The sequence below is a fragment of the Andrena cerasifolii genome, chromosome 8 (genome assembly GCF_050908995.1).
Source record: "Andrena cerasifolii isolate SP2316 chromosome 8, iyAndCera1_principal, whole genome shotgun sequence".
NCBI lineage: Eukaryota > Metazoa > Arthropoda > Insecta > Hymenoptera > Andrenidae > Andrena > Andrena cerasifolii.
The window spans coordinates 7351264-7370615 of NC_135125.1; the positions used below are offsets into that span (position 1 = coordinate 7351264).

General features: G+C 46.0%; 1 protein-coding gene across 3 annotated transcripts in view; it reads left to right on the top strand.

The window, feature by feature from the left end:
* The window catches only part of N (neurogenic locus Notch protein), a 281303-nt gene that overhangs the window by 177764 nt on the left and 84187 nt on the right, over positions 1 to 19352 (top strand). For all 3 annotated transcript variants that reach the window (XM_076819252.1, XM_076819253.1, XM_076819254.1), the window contains one exon: positions 6767 to 6949. In XM_076819252.1, the coding sequence (XP_076675367.1) occupies positions 6767 to 6949 (183 nt within the window). The remainder of the gene's footprint in view (positions 1 to 6766; positions 6950 to 19352) is intronic.

Genomic DNA, 19352 nt, shown 5'->3' on the forward strand with positions numbered 1-19352 from the left:
AATTTGAAGATTCCAGTTCCACCTGCCTTCCCTAATCGTCAACTAACTCTTAAACTTTATTTTAATCACCATCGGACATCAATTTGCTCCAAAACACTCAGCTAGTAACTCTAACCCACTTAACCCAAACGAGGTCAAACTTCCTCCCGTAAACTCTGCATTCTACGGACCACAGATATGCATGCAAATATAAAAAGTGGTTAAAAAATCGGTCAGAGGGGGCCCCCGTAGATTGAATTCCCCTTCTCCCGCTCGCCAAGAACATAACGGGCTTCGTGTGAGTTCCGTAAAACCCGCTCATTGCGTGCCAGCGCAAACAACGCGGTAACGCGTAACGAAATCCCTCTTCCTTCGTGGTCAAGCTGCCTGTTGCTCGACCCGGGCTTCCTCCACCTTCCTGTTCGTGTTTCGTGGCGTGGTTGACTCGGCCGGATCTCGGCGAAGGCGAGCCCCGTTCGCTACCTGCTGGCTAAACAAAGAACCATTGTTACACCGAAATTCGGCAACGTTGCCCTGACAATGGTAAACCGATACGAGCAGAGGCAGTTCGTATACCTGGCCTGGACGTCGGCATACCTGCGGCGCCTTGGAAATCCAGGCTACGCTGGAAACTCTCCTCCAGAGGTGTAACTGTGTCCTCCCCTGCTCGGAAATCGTCCTCGAGTTCGTTGCCTCGGCTCCTTCGATCTCTGCCGATTTCTATTCACTACCGAGTTCCATCACGAGTTAGGGTCTTCCGGTAGCTTGATTAGATGGGTCTACTACCCTGTATCTAGGGTTGCCACGTTTTCGCAGGGGTGGTATCAGGGAAATTTAGGAAAATAGAAAGTACGGATTTATTTTTTCATTCTATATATTTTTCCAAGTATATTTGTTGGTGGTATCTGTGTTTAGTATCAAGGAATTCCTCAGCAAATTGAGTTATCCGTGGATGCTCGTCAGATAGATTTGGAGATTTGCTTTTGTTCGGATATTCGAGGGCCTCTTTTGGTGATCTGTGAGGTTAGTGATTGGAGATGACGAGTAATTAAGTAAGGGTACGAATGTGAACCCCAAGTCGACGGGAATTCGATTTCTTGTTTCCTTAGAAATGCATTATCTGTGCACTTGTGTGCATAGATGTGATGCATCAAGGAACCCTCTACTATGTTTCATGCAAAAATTAGGGGAGACCGGGGCAAGTTGATACGTTTCTCAGTTTTCAATCTTTGTCATTTTTGTTTGGAAGTAGTTGCTTAATAACAAATATGCTAAAATATACTTTGGTCTTTCCTCTTTAATATATTATAAATGAAAGCTTGCAAAAATGCATACAAAATAAATCAATAATTTCTCCGTATCAACCTGCCCCCTGTATCAACTTCAAAAGCAAAGGTACATATTATCTCATTCTTCTTACCATTAAATCCACTTTCCATCGCGCGATCCACCCCCCCATCTTCCTCCCCTGAAGGAGACCCACGTGAAAGGCCATCGAGCAACGGTATTTCACCCTAGCCGATTTAAAAGGAAGGAGGCGAGGGATAAAGAGATTCTGCAGCGTGTCGACGATGCTGCAGGACAGGACGTTGCTCGTAATAAGATTTTGCCGGAAGTGGAGGCTTAGGAAGAGCTGGCGGTCAGATCTGGCCTTTCCTCGGGGTAGTAGAGATCCGGTGGCAGCCGCGCACAAACGAATCTAATTAAACGCTAAATTGTTATTTTACGTTTAATAACGACCATAATGACCTGACGCTCGGGCCCGCGCTCTGTTATTATCTAGATTGCATATTTTCTGGTAGATTAAGTTCCTCGGGGGCAGCGCGGCCCCGCAAGAAGCGCGAGGCGAGAGCGAACGGGGCCCGCGCTACCGAACGAAATCTCGCAAACTGCGCCTGCATGGTGGTACGATTGATCGATTATCCGCGATATTATATGCGTGGACGACCGGGCTACACCTCCGACATTACGGAACCAGCGTAACATGGCCGGGGGGTAATAACGTACAAGGATTTCTGTATTAAGGCCCGCTGGTGGTCGAGCACCCCCCTTTCGAAATTATCGTAATTAACCGGGACACTAAACCTAGTGGCTCGCGATTAAGTTACCTATGCTTCGAGGAAACGTTATGCATATCTCTGCTCCCTTACGGAAGAATGCAAATTCAGGAGAGCAATTTGGGTAGCTCTATATATAATTAATTCTAGCTTGAATCCTAGCAATAAATCCTCTCGTAAAAATCCTGAAACGTGGAAGTCCTAGACATGGAAACCTCAGAGACCAGCCTCCCCTCATCGATCGGCCTCCTTCTGAAAGACTCGTCCTTGAAGGCCCTCGACAAGTCTGACCGACCGATTCGTCATCTGTTAGTCCTCGCCGCTCGATTGCTAACACGACGAAGCAATGCGTTTCTTGCCAGCCCTTGGCTGCCCCGTAACACACGTATACACCCTTGCCCCGCTCTCCCCCCCTCTCTCTCTCTCTGTCTTCAGCCTTTTCTCCCCGGTTTCTTTCTGCGGCTCCTTCCTCAGCGGTCGAACGTCGCGCGCGGCGACAGCAATTACCCGAGGTCGGAAAAACCGTCGGCGAATTACACGAGGCCGGTATGCGAGCGTGCCACGGCCAGTAGGGACTTTATAAACGGCCCCGGCGAGCTGCTGTCGTTGCCCACGGAAAAGTTCGAAAGGTATATCGGGTAATTGTACGCGCTGCCCTGAGAACGATGTAACGAGCCTGTGACCTGCTGCTTTCGCGTTACCTCTTCCTACGAGCCAGCAGATCTTCCTGCTTCGGGAATGCCTCTTCGAGGGCACGAGCCTGCTCGCAACGCTGAGGAGCTTGATCCCAGCGGGCTGGGGCATTGTTCTGAATTGTGCGTGGAAAGGGTTGAGTTGGGGAGCTTGAGCTTGGGGCTTCTGCTCCTGAGGGAACTTAATTCCGAATGTGTAGATAGGTTCCTGGGGTTGGAGTCTGATTGCTCCGGGCACTCAGGTGAAGACGCGGAGAGTGAAATTTGTGTGGTCAACGTTAGTTAGCCGAGGGTGCTACCTTCTTTCTACTATTTAAACACTCGGGTCACGAATGCCCACCTAGCATCACCACTAGCGCATAGATCCCCTGGATCCGTCGATTTCTTCCTGCTCAACTGAATCTCACCCGCTGCCACGCACTTTCTCCACCCAGGCTCGAAAGCCTCGCATATCAGAGTTTGCCCAAGGTTACCAGCGACCAATTTCTAGGGGACAATTACCACAGAAGATGGCGATCGCGTGCGCATTGTCCGTGATCCTGGCGCGTACAGTCGCGATCCACGGAGCCTGTCGGCGGGCGCGTGGGATAGAAATGAAATCCGACGGTTCGGGGGAGCCTCGCGGGCCTTAATGAAACGCTCATTTCGCGGGGCAACGATTCGGTGGACAGCTGACAGCGGTAATTATCTTATTGCAATTAGCGCGAGCCGCATAACTCGGAGGAAAGGTAGCCAGCCGCAGCGAAATGGATTCCTGGGCCAGGTTGAGGCGGCTCGTGTGCTCGGTGCCCCTGGAATCTGTACCCGGCAGCTTCCTTCTTATGGTCGCCGGCCGTTGCCTCCGCGCGCCCTCCTTCCTCCCCCCTTACCCTAATGGCACACAGCTTCTAAAAAGTCCCGCCGACTTGGCCAATTAAGGCGCGCTATCCGTGCATTTGTCGTGCATCCCGCGGGGAGAGGTGGGGGCGCACCTGCGTGCCGGACTTTGATTCTTGCACGGCTATTAATTATTATGCGCCACGCGTTCACCGGTTCGCGGCAGTTTTAATTATCGGCCCTTTCACGACCAAGTGCGCTCCGCTCGCGCGAACAATCTCCCCCGGATTCCCCGGGACCTCGCGCCTCTTCGAGGACGCAACTTTCTATGAGAAAAGGCGAACCGATGACAGGCTTTCACTTAAAAAGCCGAGAGTTTATTGAGTTGCTTGACGGATCGAAAGAATAGCGCCCGGGGATAGGTGATTGAGCGATGATTTCGACGCTCTTGGGAGCGCAGGCCAAGGAGGACGTGGGATTTTTTTACTTCGCGGAATGTGCTGGTTACTGCTTCGACTTCAACGTTTCCTTGCATCTTCAATTTTAGCGCTTTCATGAATCTGTTAGGAATTGTACATTTACGTGTCAAAGGAATTTAATGGGCAGATTCGAGTTGCCCTGTCATTTATAAGTAGGTATTAGCACACCTACTCTGTGTGGAATAAGTAGGGCTGCCAACCGTACTATAATATATAGTGTTGTACTATATTTTTGTCCAGTGTACTATATACTGTTAGAAAAAAATATGGTACGCGAAAATACTATATTTCCGATACCTCGATAATATTCTACAATTTTTACTTATTTCTTTATTTTATTGCAACATCGATACTTTAAGTTACAAAATTAAAATTAACACCCTCCAGAATTTAAATAAAAAATAAAAACCTCGAAAAGAAGGGTACAGGTGAAGCGATCGCGTTAAAGTTCGATTTTTCTAGAAAATATTATCAATATCGTTCTTTCAACGATGCAGTCCGTTAGTTTAGATGTAGAAGAGATTTGCCCATGCATTAATTTCGTATGCCCACCCCCCAGAATCGAATTATTAATAAAGATAGTCAAGAAGTGCGGTACCCGTTGAGACGACCAAATATAAGTTCGATTTTTAATTAATTAAACGATGAAATCGTTTGTTTAACAATGCATATCGTTTGTCCAGATGTAGAAGAGATTTGCCCATGCATTAATTTCGTATGCCCACCCTCCAGAATCGAATTAAAAAATAAAAACCTCGAAAAGAAGGGTACATGTGAAGCGATCGCGTTAAAGTTCGATTTTTCTGGAAAATATCATCAAAATCGTTCTTTCAACGATGCAGTCCGTTAGTTTAGATGTAGAAGAGATTTGCCCATGCATTAATTTCATATGTCCACCCTCCAGAATCGAATTATTAATAAAGATAGCCAAGTGCGTCGTTGGAAAGAATTCGAGAGTATCGCCAGACATCTGTTTACGTTTCGGCAGTGGCACTCGGCGCTGCTACCCTTGAGGGTAACAGCGCTGCGTGTCGTCATCGAACGTGCCGAAACGTAAACAGAGGTCTGCGACACTGGAATTGTTTCCAACGACGCACGAAAGTCAGTCGGTCTACAGAGTTCGGACGCAACTCTTGTAAGACCGTGCGTTCATTTACGGTTTGTGAAGTGACTGTGAGATTATATTATTTTCCGTTGTGCGATATCATTGCGGTAATTAGTGAAAAATGACTAGAAAACCACTCTGGTGTTATTCTGCACATGCTGCAGATGTGTGAAAAGTGTGAAGTATTCGATGAGCGATACAAATTGAAGTAGATAACATGTCACCAAACACCTTTCACCTTTACGGTAAGAACAATCGATTTTGATAATTCATTCGGGAAAAAAACGAACGGAAAGGTATTCGGTTCAACGGGTACCGCACTTCTTGGCTATCTTTATTAATAATTCGATTCTGGAGGGTGGGCATACGAAATTAATGCATGGGCAAATCTCTTTTACATTTAAACTAACGGACTGCATCGTTGAAAGAACGATTTCGATAATATTTTCCAGAAAAATCGAACTTTAACGCGATCGCTTTAACGGGTACCGCCCTTCTTGGCTATCTTCATTAATAATTCGATTCTGAAGGGTGGGCATACGAAATTAATGGATAGGCAAATCTCTTCTACATCTAAACTAACGAACTGCACCGTTGAAAGAACGATTTTGATAATATTTTCGAGAATAATCGAACTTTAACGCGATCGCTTCATCTATACCCATTTTTTCGCGGTTTTTATTTTTTATTTAAATTCTGGAGAGTGGGCAAATGAAATCTGAGAGTGGGCAAACGTGGCCAGGTCGGGTACATTCGTATCCTTCTATTAAAAAATTGAAATGCATTCATAATGGGTGATGAAGACAAATTTTTTATTTTGTTCATAACTTTTTTTTGAAGGGTGGGCAAACGAAAATTTTATATGGGCAAACGAGGGCAAACGATGGACAAACGAATGCCGTTGAGTTTTTCCAAAAATTCGAATTTGGGGGTGCTATCTTCACAGACCTGCCGCAAATTTATAAATTGTTTCCGCTGTGCTTTAAGATGCGAACATATGAATGAAAGGCGGAAAGGGACTCGACTTCGATCGAAGTTATGCGTAAAGATAAATAAAAACAGTCGCTTTTGGTTTTCTTTTAAAGATAATACATTTTTGTTGGTCCGAACCTTCATAAATAACCATTATTAATAAAATTCTGCTTTATTTCATTAGAAAATGAAATATTTCATTAAAAGGCAACTCTTATATCATAGTAACAACTTACCCCAATGCGATAACAACCTGCCCCATATAGGGGTAAGAAGTTCCGCTTCGATCAGCCACAAATAAATTACTTTCTACGGGAAACCTATTACAATATATTAAACACAAGCTTAAAATCAGAAGATATAATAAATTTAACAAGAAATTAGTCAATAGCGAAGAGAATAACTACATTATTTTCCAGTCATTTTTTATGTTTTATCGAAATCGGAACTTTTAGCCCCGGCCTCCCCTACGTACGTTCTTTTGGAATGATTAAAAAACATTGAGCTCCCGAGGATGTTATTTATCGCTAATAAACCTTGGCCATTCTGCCTCCATTCAGCAGCTCGATTCCAAAGATCAAGCAGAGAATGCCTTATCTGCAAATTCTGTATTAAGTGCTTGAAAGATTTGTCCACGTTCTGATGTTCTGTTCTCGTTTCTTCCAGGATCCCCCTGCGAACACGACGGTATCTGCGTAAACACGCCCGGCTCCTTCGGCTGCAACTGCACGCAAGGATTCACAGGACCACGGTGCGAGACGAACGTGAACGAGTGCGAGTCCCATCCCTGTCAAAACGACGGCTCCTGCCTGGACGATCCTGGGACGTTCCGATGTGTCTGCATGCCTGGTGAGTGAACAACTTCGTTTCTTCTTCTTGCGCGTGCCCCTTCGCCCCGCTCGCCGCGCAGCTTCTTCCCTTTGAGAGGTGCCACCGAGACGCATTCTCGAAAGGCACTATTCGCTGCAAGTACCACGGAGAAACTGATAATTTGCGATCGCTCGCGTGATCGTAAGTATAGCACAGCTCGGACGCATCTTGGTTACCACTTACAATGGCAGTCGGTGAAACTGCTCCATTTGCTCGCGCAGAAATAACACCTTCGTCTCGGGCGTTTTGTGATTGTTCTCGGCGCGCTCTATTATCTCTGCTGGAAAACTCGCCGACGAATCGAAGGCTGGTTCGATATTACCGAAAGTCGTTCCGGTATCGTTCTTTGTCTACCTCTGCATGTATTTGGTAGCGCGTACTTCTCAGCATTCAAATCTCTGGGAGCAGAAATCATTGAGTAAATCTACTTGGATCTAGGAAGGATCTAGGAATTCTATCCTAGGGTCCTAATACTAGTCTTCCCAGCGAAGGATACGAAGGAGGAAGGATAGTGATTATTTAGCGAAAGTAGTGATGGGTTCGAACGTACCGCGAGCATTTTTGTTTGTCAAGTTACCGACTTCTTTTACACAAAATCATATGAAATTCCTTGCGGATCCTCGCGAACGGTAATTAGTAAACGGTCTCGAGTTTCGCGCCTTAACGGGGACGGCATCTCGCGCGATCAGAGAACGCCCCATCGCCAGGCATTTTCGTGGAAAACCCATTCGCGCGAACAAGCCACGCTCCGCCGTCGGCTGGGATCAAGATTCAGCGTGCCCGATAGCGGAGAGGTCTCGCTAACTCCTCGTGGTTGGTCGTCCAGTGTCGCCTGTAAATTCTTCCGAGATGACAGGGCCACGGTTTGCATTATCTGATGCTGCAGCCGCGGAAGGATGCCGTCCCGGTAACTCGTTTACTCTTTTAGCGCGGCTGGTACGCGCCTCGGCCACGCGTAAGTCAACCTTAATTGTTTGAAGCCACGTAAGCGGCCTGTCTTCCTGCCTAGCGAGCCCTTTAAGGGCCTGGCATAGAGCCCCCGTCGAGATCCTGCCGCTCGATAATCGATATAATCGACGGAGAATCACCCGTACGCCCGATATCCACGGGAATCGCGTAAACGCCTTCAAGCAGGAGATCCTCCAGGGAGGAAGGGGGTGTATCGCGTTTGATCGATGGCGAAAGGGATCGAACGGCTGGGAGATTTAAGGGATTATACCTCGTCGGGAGACCGAAAAGAGGCGAATATTTGTGAATTTTTTTTGAAAAAGCGGAAGGATATATTTCTACAGAACTTTTTGCACTTAAAAGAGCAACATTTAAAGAACATTTGGTAAATATTTTTTTAAAAAAAATTACCGAATGTTCTTTAAATGTTGTTCTATTAAGCGCTTTGAAACACTTGTGCCCTAAGCTCCAATACGCACGTTCAGCTGACTCTAGGCTCCAAAGTAAATTGCATTCTAGTTCCCCAGTAACTTTTCACTCCCAAAAGTAGAGGGTCCTATTTCCTCCGCGAAATAATTTCAGAAATGTCAGAACTACGAAGGAACCCGAATAAATTCAAATTCTCGGTCAATGTCCGCCACTTCACCACCTTCCAACGCCAATTGCTGTCCTCGAGCTCATCCCTTTGCTGACCACAGGGCCGCGTTCGCCTTTGCCGCAAAATAGAGCGTTAAGAGTGACGCGAAAGCGAGGGCTCGAAAACGCTGCCCATCGATTACAGCCACTCGAACGCTATTTTGCCGTCTCTTTATTCGCCCGGTTCCCCGTCTTCTCTCGGCGGTTCTCGATTTATGGCGCCGATTTACAATTCACGCGACCTTTGCAGCGACGCTGCATCGCGGTCCCCGCGGTCGCGTTCGGCGTCGTTGTTACGCCTCGGTGCTCACGCTATTTAACGAATCCCCGCGGACGATAAATCGGCAGAGGCTAGCGACGAAAGATATCGCCCAATTAAGGAAACACGCCTCATATCCGCGGGCACAGAGGTTCCCGCGAGGAATTCTTGCGGGAAGCTTTCTGGGAGCCGATTAATATTTCCCTCGCAACGCCGCGGCCATTATTCCACGCACGCGACGCCGTTCGTGGAATTTTTTCCGCGCGTTTTAGTGGAGATTTCTCGCCGTGGAGTTCGTTGATATTGGTGTTTGGCTTTGGCTGGAGATTGCTTCGTAGTTGTGGCCTGTGCTGCTTTGTTGTTAATGTTTCTATTATTCTTTCCTGAATTTGAGAATGTAAGAGGAATCTGATTTTGAGTTACGTTCGCAATAAAAGGTGGCGCAAAGGCCATCATCCGATTTTCTTAGTGTATAACTTCGGTTTTAAATGAAACAACCTGGCGTTTTTTTTTTTGTGGTACAATTTATTGGGACTTGCAAATTTTATAACGTCAAATTCCAAGGATAATATCAAACAAATTATTTATTATTTTTTATTTAAGTATATCAACGGGGTACACCCTTTGTTATAAGAAGTACAAATTGCAGTCACACGAGCATAGAACAAACAATTAGGAAGTACAAAAGAAAAATAATTGAAAGAAACGAAAGCAGAGAAATGAGAGCAAAAGAACCGTTAATGATAGTTACAAAATGGATATAAAAAATGTTACTTAGTAATAACAGTAGCAAACATAATTTTCCATGGTATTGTGAAGAATTTCGTCTTGAATATTATCCTTTAATTGTTGTAAAGTCTGTGGGTTATTCACGTAAACCAATGCCTTCAAATAGTCTCAAAGGAAAAAATCTTTAAACATTCGTCTAAATTTGTGTTCGGATCGCTGATGAATTACTACGTAAAAACATCGACGCAATTTTTCCACGTTCTTATACTTATTCATCGTCGTGGGCAATAAATTTCGCAAGTCTCTTCTATTGAAATGTCCAAACATCACTGACATATAAATTAAAAGAATTAAGAGCTATTAACATCGGAGGATAACTTTTAGCGCCACCAGTTACTTCAGTGTTCCGTGTGTGTACTATGGTACTTGGGGGTGCTTGTTTTCGATTCAGTTTGCTACTTACTTAAAAAGAGAAATGACACAGTTATATCCACCAAAGTAACACTCCAAATTGCACGAACCACCTCCAAAAATTCGCTTAAAATTCTTTCCCTTCTTGCAACACCAGTTTCCACTAAAAATCAACCCCAGCTATTCCTTCATCCCAGCATCAATTCGTCATCTCCTTAACATGCCCGCAGGCCCAAAATATAATTAACCCTCGCAAATCCATCGAGCTCAAAGAGTCCACGTGGCTGGCGCAGAAAAAAATAAATCGATCAGCGAGGTCAGGACGGCAGGCAGAAATTACTTTTCGAAAATTTCATTTGCGTATTGTAATTCGCGGCGTCGCTTTGGCCGGCCGCGGCCGATTAATTCGCGTCCGGCAGTTCTTGAATTTAATCTCCTCTCGTATTACCGAATCCCCCCCTCACCCCGCGGTGGATCGTGGACCAGACGAATTTCTCGGGGAAGATGGACAAGGTCCAACCGGTTCCAGGCGGGTACGCGCGGCGAGAGGGTCGAGCAGGATTAAATTATTGTCACCGTCGACGTTCGGTGTCTCGTTTTATTTCGCTCCCCGCTGGTTTGTCGCTTCCTGACGGTCGCGTCGCGAGCCAATCAAAATTTTGCAAATGACCAGGCGATCGCCGCGCGTGCCCGTAATAAAAAACTTTAGTCCGCCATTTCCAGGCTTCTTTTAACAATCAGGCGATCGTGGGTAATTGTAATTGATTGTCTCTCGGGAGAAGTGATTGTGGAGAATCGAGCTTTCGAATGCGACAGGATACTTACCGTGACTTGTGGTCCGTTTCGAGCAATCAAGACGTCAGACTTCTGGATAGGTCATTCTTGAGGACACTGTTGGATATAATTCGCATCGTATTGGAGAATGAGCGGAGTAATCAGTGACACCAGATTGTGCAAACGTCCTTTAAAGTCTAGAGACTCAAGTTCGATAGTAAACCCAGCGCGTAGATCTCTAAGTAGTTCCCAGTTCATAAATGAGGAGTGATTTCTCAAAAAGGTATTTCCGTTTTCGACGTTGAAGCAAATTTTGATGGCACTGCCTTAATAATGTTAATTACAATGTTAGGTACAAAACACTACGAAATAGGTTCAATTCCGTTTTGACAAATTTAAGTGAAAATACATGCTTCGTGCAAAAGGTTTTATTTCCAAGATCTAATAAAGAAAAGAGATTTTTTTATAAACGTAGGTACCTGCCAGATTTTTTGCGATTTTTAAAAAAAAATATCTATGTGGAAATGTGCCTTTTTGAAACATCAGTCTTCAAATCGTCTTGATTTAATAGAAAGTTTAACACAATTTAAATATCTCACCTTATACTCACAAGGGAAGATCCCGAACCCGAAAATTCCAAAAATTCTGAAACTTTGTGAATATGTAGGCGATTTCCTCCTGATAACAGCGAAATTTTTGTTTGCTCCCCAAATTCACTCAAAGGGGGTGAAATTAACCCCTGAAAAAATCGGCTATTTTCCGATTTTCTGTTATAATTCGCGAACTGTAAGAGATAGAGAAACAGTTTCAACACAAAAGTTACCTAATTCAATTAGATCTACCATCATTTGGTGAGCAAATTATTTTAGAGTTCACGACTTATGACACAAAATCGGAAAATAGCCGATTTTTCAGGGGTTAATTTCACCCCCTTCGAGCAAATTTTGGCAGCAAACAAAAATTGCGTTGTAATCAGGAGGAAATTCCCTACATATTCACAAAGTCTCAGAATTTTTGGAATTTTCGGGTTCGGGATCTTCCCTTGTCAGTGAAACTATTTTTCACCTGACTCGCATCAGGTTAAGAAGGTTTTGTACACCAGTTTTCAAACTAAACATTCGGGGGACTCTCACAATCGGATAATACATGAAAGAGCAAATATCGACGTGAGAACGCGGCAAATCCGTCGCATGTTTTTACACTCGTCTACACCAGAAAGCAGCCATTTAACTGCCCACCGTTTCGCGCAGAGGCAGAAATTACGCGTCCCTCGGTCGCGCCCAGCATTTCCATAATATATTCCGCGCGAATCGTCCGGTTGGCCGCCACGGAATCAGGCGAGTCGCGGCCATAATAAAGTACAGAGATCGCGAAACAATGAGGGCGGACGATATTCATGCAAGCGAAGCGTCAATAGAGGCCCCTGTGCGTATTGGGACGGTCGAATCGAACGGACCTTGGCTAGAGAAGCGAACAATCGAGAGAAAGGGGACCATCGGGAGGGTAGAGCGGACCATGGGTACCGAAAAGTGAGCGAGCAAAAAATGGGAGACAGGCCGAAGGGGCCTTCGAAGGGGTACCAAAGAGAGGCACGAAGAAGAAGAAGACGAAGAAGAAGACGAAGAAGGCTGCGAAGGAGAGGGGGCCACGAGTAAAATATGATAGCGGGATTCGCGAAATATGAGAGCGAAACGAGGGGATCCGTTGCCCTGGGGGCCCCCGTTCAGGCACAAAGGGCTTATCTTGTCCCTGGACCGGCCCACCGCCATTTTGGTACTCCACCTCCGCCTTCTCTCCTTGCTCCTCCAACCTTCTCCCGTTCCTTCGGCGACTCTCCGGAGCGCTCGTCTCTTTTTCGTCGCCCCCCTTGTTTCGTGGCTCCGCCGGCCCGTTCGCTGCGCTTTCCTTTCTTGTCGGGACCTGCTGTCCCGTAAAAGGATCCGCTAAATAGCGCTAAGAGGTTCGAGGAAAGAGGATACTCGGGGCATTCAGGATTTCGCAGACGGGGTGCACGCGGGTCCGCGCGATCGCTCCACGCGTCCACCCCGACGGCCACGTATACAGGCCTTTGTAATTGCTGACCCCTCCACCTCGGGGGTAATGAGATCGCCCTTTTTGCGACAACGGATCGCTCTTCGACGGTACTGAACCCGCCAGGGCCTCCTTTCAGACGGCCAGCGTTCAAGCATTCGTTGCCAAAAACAGATTACGCATTACTTAGCATATCTATCTAAAATTCAAGGTTCATCTGTTAAGAGGTTGCGCCACCATGGCCAATTCTAAGTGTACACTAAGTGCCTCTATTTATTCAAAGATCTCGCTATTTTTATTGAAAAATTTTAATCGAAAAAAGTGCTTTTGTCACTTAGAAATAAATCCCCACAGATGCGTTATTTCTTCGCCTGAGCAAGGTGGGCCGCTTAATATTCTGCAGAATAATCTACTTGAGGTGCCACGTGCTGGAAGCCCCTTTCGAAATCATTTGCTTCCAGTGCTAACGATTTCTTAGATACTCTTTGCCTCCCGTGTCCCCAAATCTTCCCTTCGTTGGGGACTCAATTTTCGTTTACCTTTGTGAAATAGTATTTGCTTCCATTTTATTTGATTTTATTTTTTAATCATTCCGCGAAGGATCTTGCAGACAGCTCGCTTAGATTTCGCGCAGCGGATCTCGTGACCCGCGTGTGTGGCGGGTTTGAAAAAAAGGGAACCATAGTTCTTTGCGGAAGCGGCAGCGCATATGTTACGTTGCAACGAAACGAGGAGTGGTAGCGGTTCTCTGTCATTGACGGACGATACCAATTACAACGCTATGGCGTTTTCTACCGAGCGATCTGATAACGCGACTCTTCCTGGCCCCTGTGAATGCTCGGTGCGCGAGTCGTTCCGTGTTGCAGCCTTGAAAAATGAGGATTAATAAATCGGTGGCGCGAGCAGCCGCGCAGCCGCAGATCCCATCGAATGCTTATTAAACGTGCGTCGCGAAAACTCTGTCGTATTAAAAATGGATTTGGTCTCATTCCTTTCCGATACGATCTGCGGAGCCGCGCGCATTTTGTGTTTAATTGCGAGAATGCTGGTAGACGACAGCGACGCTGCAACCCGATACTACCGAGGCAGTAATTTCTGGAGCAATTAGAGCTCGACTTTCGATGGCACCGATCTGAAACAGCAATTTAACTTCTGTCGAAAGAATAAGGAGTGGGGAATTTATTGAATGAAAACTGACGAGTTTGACGAGTCCACGCGAAGTTAAAGATTAAAGATTTCTTGGGGAAGTAAAATAAAAAATAAGAAGACAGGACTCTTGGTATTGTATTGCAGAAACTCTTCTGTATTAGTTTCGTAACCAGTACCTATCCCCGTTTATTGTATTAAATTGCATAGCCAATGGTAACGTAGCATTTCACCGAAATTGCGGCTCGGAGGTGTAATTTATTCAGCAGTTGGATGAAAACGATACCCCCGTGTAAAATTCGCGCGCGTTCGGGAATATATCCCATCGCGGAGTATGTTATTTCGCCGAGGTGTACAGCGGCTACCTGACCACGATGATGATATAAAGGTGGCATCATGCGAAAGGTGCTATAGATCGCCCCGATGAGCAGCCCGACAAAAGGCGAAACAATGTTATCTGCGACGCGATCTTCCCAGGTACAAGTCCAGGTGTTCACACGGAACGGGAATTCGCGAGTCACCGCGGCAGGGTAGCCTTTCCTGAACTGTCGCTAAAAACAGTGCCTGATATATCAAATTTCGTGGCACGCCTTTGAATGTTCACGAAATTTCGCTGCTTCGGTGCACCTTGCGCCGTGGCACGTATGCAAATCCAAGGCTATCAAGTTTCCGTTCGAAATAATTCACAGTGTTTCAACGCCTTTGGGTCTTCAGGAGTGCAAAAATTATAGCACAATATTTTGAGGAAATATTAGCATATATCCAAGCCTTAGAAACGATTTCAGAGTGTCGTAATTCCTGAAATTTAGTGATTTACCGATTAACAAGTTCACGAAGGAAAATTCCAACAAGGAGTTTACCATCTCCGGGGAAGTTTCCCAGACCTCTTACTGCGAGACCTGGAAGCTGCAAACTTTGGGACTGTACCCTTTCTAGGCACTGCACCTTCAAGTAGAACGAGGCACGTACACGTACAAGAGCGCTAAAGAATCAGCTCGAAATACACCTCGGTACACCTCATCCTCTTATCGACTTTCATTATTCGACCGGCAAGCACGCAGCTCGTGGAACCGCTGGGTCGGGAGCAGAGAAGATATCTCAATATCCTCGGCTTGGATGCAGCAATAATAACGCATACCGTGGCCCTTGTAACGCTGGCTCGCGATACACAAGCGCAAGCGGAACGCGTGCACTCGGAAGAAGAGGCACGGTCTTCAGGGCCCATCGGAACACGCGCGGTATGATACATTGCTGAAGATGTAGATTGCTCCTAGCATAATCCAACAGCCTTGCATTGTCCGCGAGGGACAATGGCTGGCGCGTTCTGTTATCTGGCAGCCCTTATTCGACTGCCCCTCTTCTCCTCGTTTCTTTTCTTCGGGGGCCCTCGCCGCGGCCACTGGCCCCCGCGGGCTCCTAGACGCGGTGCGTAGTAAATCTTCGTGGAAGAATCAGCGTAGTTACCGCACAATTGCGCCGATTACGGGCGGAACGCGCGCTCCGCCGCCCTTTGTTATCTCAATTCGAGTTTTTCTCGAGGAATGGGGGCTACTTATTCCCCCGATAACGCTCCCCTTTGTCACTCCTCATTGACTTATTGCGGTTTTCGGCTCGGATTGCAGCATTGTTGTCCAGTCCACCCTCTAGAGCTCTCTTAGGAGAGCTGATTTGTTCAGGGGAATTTATCGTCGCTTTGCACTTTCGGAGTATTTTCATGCCTGTGGGTTGATTTGTGTCTCTGGCTGATGAAGGATTCAGATGCTCGAGGCAGCGCGGTTCTTGTTTTGCCGGGGGGTGGAAGATTGATGAAGAAACTCCTCTGAGTTCTTAGATAATTTCTGCCGAAGGTCCACGGTTTTTCAATTGATAAAATCCCAAATTGATTTAATGTTGGAGTTCAAGTTTTTGGTTGATATGAAAAACGGTGGAAAAATTAAAACGAAGTAGTGGTTTTAACCGTTCGTGGTCACACCTTCTTATAATCACAAATTAGTCACATAGAGTTCGCTGTAACCCAGCGTCATTTCATGAGTTATCATTTTCGTATTTTTAAATCTTTTAACTTTTCAGTAATAATTGTAGATTCGCAATACTTACAGTCCTGGTCTAACAGTCTTTTTCTAGAAATGTAAATTTTGATATAATACAATTTGTAGTTGAAAATGAGCCATTTTCCACGGTTATGGAAAAAAGTCGATTTTTAATTTGTTTTTATCTTTTTTGCGATAAATCCCCTTTGGAAGACGTAAGGGCGCGACATTTCAGTTCGAAAAATGCTCTTGGGGTGCGATACACCCCGTGTGACCACGAAATGGATAATAGATTTTAAATTTTAAAATTACAAAATCAAGAAGAACAAAAACAGTTTCCCTGATTTCCCACATTTCCCAAATTTCCCTCAGAGCCCTCCAACCTTTTCGAACGTCTTAGCAGTAACAATCTCCTCGAATCTGAACAGAAGAAAGTATACACCTATTTTGTATTAAAATACCACATAACCAGCTACGTCCATGAACGATCGCCAAGAGCATTGATTCATTTGAAATCACGAGTCCCCCCATAAGTCAACGAGCCCTGGAGCTCCGAGTCGCCTAATCGTAATTTCAGAGAGCATCGATGCTCTATTCAAACTGTGATGCATTGGGATACGTGCAGAGCGGGATCGGATATCGACGTGGGCCCTGCGATCGTACGAATAATTTATCAGAACAATACCGATATTATTCTCATCAGTCAAGAAAGCTGAGGCCCCTCGATTGACATATCCTTTCCTGTCCGAGACGCTGTGCACGACCGTGTGTCCCGTTCCCGATCCCTTCTTTCCCCCTATAAATTATGCTTTTGTTTCTTCATCGAGCGCGGGGAGGGAGGCGATCGGCCCGTACAAAGACGGTGCCCTGTCGAAGAGGAGAAGGGTGAGGCGACTGTCAAGAATGACGGCACCCTCCGGCGAGAGGAGACGCGCGCATTTATTGTTCGCGATTCGAACGGGCCCCTTCGCCGATTCCGCGAGTCGATCTTCTTTTTCCTTTCGCGCTCCACCCACCTCCCCGTACCTGCATTCCGTTACTTAATCGTGTCTCAAGTGCAAGTATCCTCGAAATCGCTGTGCAGTGGGTGGGACAAGTACCGCAATGTGGGGGAACGTTCGCATTGCGGGGTAAAATTGGCAGACACCGAAATATGTTTCTGTGAATGGGAAATGTACAGAGGACCTGACTGGCTGCAGTGCATAACGTGTCGTTATTGGGTCTATGCAATCGTGGAATCAAAGAAATTTATTATAAACGTTCATTCCGTCAGGATGACGATCATATGAAACTAAATAAAAAAACAAATTTAGGTACACTGTAACCCCAGCTTAGTACAGTTCTGCCTGTTAATGCTTTTTATATTAACAGGTAATTAACATAGGTATATTGAAAAGGGACAACAATTTTATGCATTTTTGTAGTTGAAGTAAAATCACAAAAGATGTGCATACTGTTATAATAGGGTATTTAAAACAAATCTAAACATTCTCATTTTTATATTACACTGCAAAATTCTATGAACACCTGCCATTGTTCTCCCTTATTGTGGTACACTGGGACACTTTTGGGCCATGCTCGAGTGGTGTTTAAAGGGGTCCATAGCCTTGTGCTGGAATTTGTTAGTGTTTAAACATTGTGTAGATTGGACTCCGGATTTCTGCTGCAACTGTACTGTTTCTAGAATCTAACTGTGTGTTTTTCACCCTCTGAATATAATTTTAGAGTGATGAGTGACACATTGCGTTACCGTACTAAGGAAATCTCTAAAGAAGAGTGTATTTCGTTGGCGGGTCAATTGCAGAGTTTAAATAATTTTGGGAGGGGCAAATCTAGTGCTGGGTGCACGTATTTTGGAGGGACTTTGAACTTGTGGTGGGTGTGATGGCACAGAGAAATGGTTTAGAAAGTTGTTCTTCAGGGAGATATATCTTTCAGTGTCTTGACCACGCAGGAGTTAAGATAATGCGGTACTTTTGTTCCAAAAGGAGAGGTACAAAAGATTTATTTCAAAGTACATTGCAGACGTGAAAATTTCGAAAATTACACAGCGTCGAGAGAAAAGGTGGGAGGACACTTACATAAATACCAGGTGGTACCAGTGAGATTCTATCTGCGTTTGCCCAACACGCCCGTTAAGTCTTCTAGCGGACGTTATCCGACCTGATCTACTCTGGCGAGCTTCTCTGTCGTTATCCACCCCTATCTCTGGTCGCTCTGGAAAGGCGGCATCTAAATTGGTTCGGATCACCGTCCGCTGATTAGGTTCCTCCAAACCAATGGGAAAATGAGCGACCCCGAAAAACTCCACCGTGTACACATGGCTTTTCTCTCTGCCTCGAATTCTCGCCATGAACCCTGTCATTTCTTCGAGATCTCTAAACCGTGAAAGAATTCAAGGACTCCTCTTTCTCCAATCCTTCGAAATGGATTCAGAGTACATCGTCAATCGAATTTGGTGGATAGTTGAATCGAGACTAATCAGGCCAACTGAAACTTACTAACTCTAATTTATACCTTTTGAAAATGTAGATACCTACAATATTCTCGACACCTTTCACGATTTCGATCTACTACTTCCCATGGCTTTATATCTCACTTACAATGCATATTTGGAAAATTCGAAGAAGATCGACAGTGATCGTAAGTTTGCCCCAAGAAGTGCAGTAACCAAGTGCCAAGAAAGGGATGATTCGCATTTCGCACCCAGCAACTTCAAACCACTTAGTAAAAAGTTCTGTATAAAGCAGACCAAGTAAAAGCCCCGGCCACGTGACATGCCGCGAACCCAGCTAGCGGAGCCAGCGAAACTCCAGCTAACCTTTTGCGCAGAGATGTCCAGGTTAAAGATCCATCTGTCTGCAGCCGAGGCGTGTCTATCCGTCATGGACGCGGGAGTAACAGTCTCGCTGGCTCGCGTTCAGGGGTCTAATTAATTTCGTAATTTGCCTTTCCCCGGCCCTCGAAGCAGCTCGACGCTCCGTCCGCCAAGCCCCGGCGAGTGGTCGTGATTCCCCCACTCGGAGCGTTCGTTCATCAGCGGTGGAAACGGATCTATTAGACCGTTGAACGCCGCCGATCCCCGGCCGGGATCGTCGGGAAAACAGAGCGGAGAGCAAGCCGGGCAAAGGGTTCCGCGAACCAGGGGGACGAAAAAATTAGCGAGGAGGAAAGACCACCTTTGGCGCTCATTGCTAACAAGCTGCGTTGCGTCGCTCAGCAAGGCGCCTGCCTTTCCCTAACGCGACTTCTTTTTCGCGGCATCAGTCACTCCTGAAATCCTCCTGGCCCTCGGCCGCGTTACAGCAACGACTGGTCGCGCGGACTCGTTTTTACCCTGCGCTAGCGAGCGCGCCTCCATGTAGGTGTACCGTACGCTGCTGGTGATATATGGCCACCAGGAGACAGACTCACCACG